This window comes from Charadrius vociferus, unplaced genomic scaffold (genome assembly GCF_000708025.1).
Source record: "Charadrius vociferus isolate BGI_N301 unplaced genomic scaffold, ASM70802v2 scaffold650, whole genome shotgun sequence".
Lineage (NCBI taxonomy): Eukaryota > Metazoa > Chordata > Aves > Charadriiformes > Charadriidae > Charadrius > Charadrius vociferus.
The window spans coordinates 3,407,888-3,415,173 of NW_009646736.1; the positions used below are offsets into that span (position 1 = coordinate 3,407,888).

Below are 7,286 nucleotides of genomic sequence, written 5' to 3' on the forward strand. Positions count from 1 at the left end.
GTCTCAGCTTCTTCCCCTTCCTGCTGTACCTGTTCAACCCCTTCCCTAACTCATGACCTCCCAAGGCCACTGCAGCTTTACTAATTAGAACTCGCAAATAGTCCAGTTCATTCACCTCAAAACTTCCAGTGAAAGAGTCACCTCCCTCCCCCTATGAGGGCTTGCGTTTATTTACAGGCATACTGAAATTATGTTATTTTTATTACACTGCTTAAGTACCACACCTGAAAAGCCATTTGGGGCTTCTGTGCCTGATGTGCAGATGTGATACTTGAGAGAGCTAATTGTTACCTGCTCTTTGAACCTCTCGATAACTCGCCGTTGTATGGAAACCCTTTCGGGGTGGCACCTTACCAGGAATGTTTGAAGAACGTATGGGCAGGCACAGAGGGATAAAGTGTTCATGGTGACAGACTTCTTGGAGAAAGTCAAATTTGAACTGATGTAAAGTCTGAAAAATCAAAACAAGCAACGGCTCAGTTCACATTAAAACAGGGAAAAAGGTAAGACAGTGCTGCACTACTATTTATGTCTACCTCAAAATTCATACCCACAGCCAACAATGAAACCTTACGGCTTGTTATGCCAAGCAGCATGGATAACAAACACTTGTTTTTTTTCCCCATTATCAAATGAACTTGTCACAATCAAGGTTTTTGGATTCCACAACTATGATTTTTCATTGAAGATGTGTTGATAAATGTAAGCTTCATCCAAGCTAAATATTTAAGGTATATTTAAAGCTACACTGGGTCTTTTGATGGCATATACTATAGCATACAATCATAGTAACGTATCTTCTCCAGTTCACATAAATTTGGAACCAGCATAATTATTATGCCTTTCTTATCCTTTTTTTTTTCTTTCCTCCTTCTTTTTTCGGTCAACCAAATAAGAAGTTTCAGCCATACAGGCCAGATCCAAAAACTTATCGATAGTGGTGGAAACCTCCTCTATTGATGACAGAGAGTTTCAGCTCTTAGGCATTGGGATATTACAATTATTTCCTTAATATCTCCCTTCCAAGAAGCCATCCATGATCTTTTGTGGAGCCTTGCAGCTACCTCAAGAATTTATCATTCCCACTATAATGATGTGCCACTGATATATAAAGATAATACATGACATCCAGTAGTAAACGTTTATTTCCATCTTCTCAGCTCACTGTTCTCAGCGGCAGAAAGAAGTTATTCAGGACTACCAATGTGAAACTGCATTGATCTAGGTCAAACATTTCCCTTGCTTTAGAAAGGACTTGTAAATGTCTTTTATTTGGCCTGTGTTTAAGTCTGTCAGACCCTAAAATTAATTTGTAGCATTCCTGCTGCCACTGTCAGGCTAGGATACCTGGAACACACACTTTTCAGAGTCTACTGAGTAGTGGACAGTGGACAATTTTTCCCTGAAGTCTTTTATTGCGCTGCAGTACCTCGTCAGAAATACAGTAGGACATGCAATTCAGGGCCTAATGGCAAATAAAGAAATGAAGCACCTGAAATGTGCTTCCCAAGAGGAACTGTGACATTTTCAGGGAAAACAACAACAAACTGAATTCTAATGAGGTATTTCAACTTTTGAATAAATATTTCTCAAAACAATGTTTAAATGTCAAAATCTGGAATACTGTGAGGGATATTTCTGTGGAACAGAAATTATGGTGCTTCATTCACAATTACCATAAATTCAAACTGCAATGTTATAGACTGATGCACCCACAAACTATTTATTCAAGCAGAAATATACACTGTTAAATTTTCTGAATAAAGAGGTCAGACTGCAGTATCATCTTTTTGCTACATAAACAATGCAGTTAAAGAAGCAAAAGTCACACAGAAAGCAATCCTGCAGCACATTTAAACAACGGACTCTTGCTTAGGTGTCTGACTGAAGATGAAAACAATGCAAGGCCGGCCTCTCCTTTAGGTCAGAAATCTCAGATTTTATTTTGGGGCTATTGTTTTGAAGCACCACAAAGCCTGTTCCAGTGGTACATCTGTCTCAGCTCCGCAGTGGTTCCGCTTCCACACATCCTGGCAGATGGCTCTGGAGGGATGCTGGGGGCTGGCAATGCGCACGCACTCACTGCTAAGTTCGAAGTGCTAAGTTCTGCTCTGCACACTGACTAATCTCAGGCTTTTTCGGACGTTAATTAAACATCTGTTTCTGTGGTCGAACGTATTTAGGGAAGTTTGAAATGTGGAAAGAGTTTTCAGATTGCATAATACTATTTACAGAATTATAGACTTCAGGCTATGACATTAATATCGAGAGACTCCATTCTACATCTGTTCCAGACATGAGGCGAAAGACCTGAGTGCAGCATGAAGTTGGTTTCAGTAAAAAGCAAAACAGACCTGGATTAATCTCTGCTATTACCTACAAATGCCCAGATCTTCACTAAAGAACTATAAAAAGTTAATGGACAAAAGTTTTGTAAGCTTTTTTGGAAAAGATGAGTCATTCAAAGTGTGTATCTTGAATACATTCTGTTATCTACCATCTTATATGCTCCGGTATTAAAGCTCAGAAACCCAGCCATGGAAGAGAAAAAGCCCGTGACTCATCCTGATGGTTGAAGAGCAAAGGAGTCAAGCTGAATAATCTGGGGACTGCTTGTAGTTTGAAATTTATTGTTCAGGCTATGTCACCGACTACTAGAAGTATTATAGAAGAAATTCAGGCTGCAGGGAATTTTCCTTATAGCAAGCACAAACTAATTTGGAGCAGACGGGCTTTCTTGCATCACCAGTGAGGTAAGAGCATACCATTCATTCAAAGTAACCGAGATGTTACATTCTCTCTTGAAATTACACAATGGTAACTTGTTCATGTGCTCTTACTTTAATCTCCTCAGACAAAATTACTGTCAATTAGTGCAGATATTTATAGACCAAACTACAAGTGTAGTCTCCAAAGAATCAAAGCTTAAATTCAAAGAATTTCTGACTGGTCAGCCTTTTGCATGCTTTGGTCTGAGCCGTATTTGCAGAGTCTGCCTTCACAGGGCTCAGCGAGTAGTTGTTTGGACACAGCTATTTAATCCCAGAAAATGGGATAGATGGCTCAAAACCAAGAGGTTTTAACACATATTTACAGTAAGTGTTTTCACTGACTTGAGTTCTGAGCATGGGGAAGTCATGGAATAGATCATAACTAGTTTCAATATAAAAATATTCTGCTAGCCAGTCACTTCAGTAAAAAACAAACAAAAAAATTCCAAACTATACCTTGCTATCTCCTGTTCCAAACATACTTATATAATTGTTGACAATCCTGAACACAAATCCACGATCCATAAATGTAAAACAGCGCTAAGAAAGAGGAGAAAAAAGAATTATTATTTTACAGCCAAAAAAGCATCCATGGCCTCACTCACCTGGCTGTGTGCCTTGCATCACCTATAACTTGAATCATTTGTGCAGGTGAAGATAGTCTTAAAGCAGGGCAAGGAAAACCAGGGAACTACTGAATCTGGCTTCATTTTTTAATACATTTTCAGTAATAATTAATTAATCAAACTTTTCATTTTCACTGTGTCTACAGTCTAAAATAACTATCACCGTGTAGAGTGCACTAGGAGAAAGCTTATCTAATGAAATTCATTCATGTATTGCAACACTCAATCAGCAGAGGTGGTACGTGATGGGAGCTGACCTGAATATCTCCTTCAGTGACAGAGCAATGACTTTTGAGGACTCAATCCAGCTGCAATACTCGCTGTCTGTGAGCTACGTTATCTCTCTGGGAGCAAATATGCCACTGCGTTACTTTACGATGAGAACACTGCTCTTGCTGACTGATGGGGCTAGATAGCCAGAAGGTGTAAAGGCTTTGAGGGCCTTGGTGCTACAGTCACTGACATTTTTTCCTTGCAGAGTCAGCCTACCAAATATGGAATGCAATCCTGAATTCCCCCCTTCCCTGGTGTTCCTGAACTCTGCAAAACCAACAAAGCCCTGAGCCTTCCCAGCAGCATTCACACACAGCTGCTGCAACCCCAGCCCGGAGAAAGCCATATCATCTCTAACCTATGCAATTCCTGCTGGCAGACTAGATTTGAAAACAAACTGAAGCACAGCCATGTGCCATATCACATAATGCAACATTACTGTCTTCCCAGTTTAGCTGAGTGACACCCAAAAATAGCATGCAAATCTGCAACACCTCCACAGGTGCAGTACCGCACAACTACTGACTCAGCCCCCCCATCTATGCTCCCACCTCAAACCAGCACCATCCTCGAACGATGCAATGCTATGGATAGCTACAGCTTCATGTCAGTATGCCAACAGCAACTAGGGACTCCATATGTATCAGCAACAGAGGCCAACAAAGGGGACAGCAAGTATATTATTTATTTCCCCTATGGACAAAAGGAGAAAAAATCCACCTTCTGTTTGTGGTTGTTTTCCTTATAACCTCACAACAACATTTTATCGCTGGAATACTGCTCTCTCCTAATGCTATACTTCAATTAGTCATAAAACATTTGATCCTGGGTTTCAGTGTGTACTATATACAATATTCTGTACATCATTAATGTACATCATTCCATTAATGGAAAGGGGTGTGGGTGTGTGTCCAGTTTAAATTTAGATTAAGTATCTGGCCATACAACTCATTGAATGGCAATCTTCCCATGCTCCAGAGCTAATTCAGTGCTGGGAAAATAAAAATGATTAAGAAATAGTAGGACAAAATGATAAAATGCAACTCCTTTTAGTGACTTTTCCAAAGCATGTAGGTATTTTCTTATATTTGGTAAATGAAAGAGCATTACAAAGTTAAAAAGTTAGGTTACAGCATTTCACATAATACTTGCAATTTGCTTATTCTGGTTTGTAAAAGTTGCCCACTCTGGTGGTGATTAGGAAATATTAATCCACCCACAGTCATTCAGAGCTGTAATATTTAAAGAAAAAAATACTAGCTCAACTGTAACTACAGTTTCATTGCTTACCAAACTTCTTACCCATTTGAATGTAATGTAAGAATCTGCAAAATTTGGAAACTTGGGCTCTTTGAGAGAATAGGTATAAATGAACCAGAATTGCTATAAAACAGATTTAGATAAAGCTTTTGTGTTCTCAAAGACCCAAGGGCACAGAAAAACTGAACTATAGGTCAACGCTAAACTTGGAAATCGAGCCATCATTCTCTCAGAATTGTTTTTATTCCCTTTGACTAGACTAGATTAGAATAGTCTCAAGTTTGCATTAAGTATGGGGAAATAAGTGTACACGCTGTAATGACAGAACATCTTACCTTGAGAAATTTTGCAGTGCTGTAGTTTGCATTCCTGGTTTCTTCAAGAGCATCTTTGTACTTCCAAACAACATGGTCTGCTAAGACCATCACAAGTGTATCCAGCTCAGTTTGAAACGATTCTGGAAACCTCTGAGTTCGAGAAACCTAAGCAAGGAATAGATCGTCACTTGAGAGTGTACAATGTTGCATAGTAAATCTGAAAATACATTCAGGCCAAGAATGAAGACAATAAAACACAGGTTGTTCAACACGTAAGAAAAATATTCCTAGAGTTCCGTGGATCTATTCTGAGCATAAAAGGAAGAATCTGGTCCACAGGGAAGTGGGAAATCTTATCTTCAGATTCCAGCACAAGTATATTAGGAGCATCTTTGATAATGAGGAAGAAAAGAGGTCAAAGCACTGATCTCCAGCTATGTAATGTTTGCTCAAAGCAAAGTAGAGTTTCTAGATTGTTTATCTGCTGTCTGGCATAACGACCTGGTGGGTAACCAACAGAAATTGGAGAATTCTCATTCTATTCTAACCCATCTGTTACAAAGTCGATGCAACTGTATCTTTGGCCCACCAGTTCTGTACAAGCAAGAACAGGTTTGAGCTCAGCAGGTAATATAATGTTTCTGTGGGTAAAAACAGTATTTTACAAAGTATAACAGTGGGGGGTTTTTTTGACCAGTCAAGAAAAGTCCAGGTGTGCGTATTTCCCAGGATTCCACATTTTATACTTTCCCTAGGAGACTGATTGCCTACTTAATTGAGATCACATATATACTTACCTTTGTTTTGTTAGTATCAACCAAGTGCTGTGCCATTGATTTTAAGATAACTGCAAAGAAGAACCAGGAGTGCTGTTCAAAAGAAGGAAAAAAGAGATCAGGAAAAATGATTTGCTGGTAAATACTTTACGATGCATTACCATTCCTTTTAGATGGACTGCATTTCTCAGTAATGCACAATGATAAACTCCACATGACAAATGAATTAAAGAGCCTAAGCGCCATGTATTTGAGCAATATTGGATCATGGTCTTCAGAGAGCAGAAGCCACCTGAAGCCACTTTCTCACTGTGGCTCTGTGCAATAAGGAGCCCGCAAACACCACTCCTACAATCCTTGCGTTCATGCTGAGCACTATGTTCATTGTTTGTTTGCAGGTAACTGGCAAAAACGCATCAAGCAGAGAACCTCAGAGAACAGAACCTCAGAATAAACTGCATTGCTAGCTCCAGCAGATTGGTAATTTGGCCCAGAATAAGACAGTACTTGTTTAAAAGATAAACAGAGTAGTTCTTCAAATACCATTTATAATAGTGAACAGGTAGGATGCAGATTAACGTCTGTATCCTCACATATCTTAGGAGGGATATATTTCACACATCTCAGGAGATATGTGAAAAAGTTCACTCAAAAAGCTTATGAATTGCAAAAAAAAAAAACCACCCAGCAAACCCAACCCCAAGTACTTTGCACAGCCCAGGTTTCCTGCAGGCCAGCTTTTCTGTTTTCTTCAGCCTATTTGTGCTATTCCAGTGGCTCCACACAGGAAATAGGAACTGGTTCACTCTAAACAGTTGAACATGTTTTTGCCACTGGGAACTCCTGCACTGGACCAGCTAGCTCCTATACTGGATCCAACAGGCTCAGTGATGGCACTTGCACATGTATGAATTTCTTAGTCCTGGTTTGATATGAGAAACCTCAGGACACCTCAATCATTCTCATTTTGGTCACTGTCATTCAAAGGCGGCAGCTGAAATCAGATATAAATGTTCTTCTTACAAAGGAATAGTCTCCCCACATCTTCCAAAATAAAAATTAAAACAAAGTATCCTAAAAGTAATTGCTCACATCATATTGTGTAAGAATTAGGTTTCCGACTCAGACTGAGCTGTAACAGAAAGAAGGAATTTTATTATGCAAACCAGGGCATTCTGAGAAACATGTTAGGCTGAGAAACTGCAGCAAGCCTGGTAAGTCTGTTCTGTTGAATCACTGCAGGATGTGATTTGTGCAATGCTC

The 7,286-nt window shown here is 39.4% G+C and overlaps 1 protein-coding gene across 1 annotated transcript in view; it reads right to left on the bottom strand.

Moving 5' to 3' along the window:
- The window catches only part of DOCK10 (dedicator of cytokinesis 10), a 136,324-nt gene that overhangs the window by 33,464 nt on the left and 95,574 nt on the right, over positions 1–7,286 (bottom strand). Inside the window, exons 27-30 of the mRNA XM_009890246.1 lie at positions 6,045–6,116; positions 5,266–5,412; positions 3,228–3,311; positions 355–451 (exon numbers count right to left, since the gene is read on the bottom strand). Coding sequence (XP_009888548.1) covers positions 355–451; positions 3,228–3,311; positions 5,266–5,412; positions 6,045–6,116 — 400 coding nt within the window. The remainder of the gene's footprint in view (positions 1–354; positions 452–3,227; positions 3,312–5,265; positions 5,413–6,044; positions 6,117–7,286) is intronic.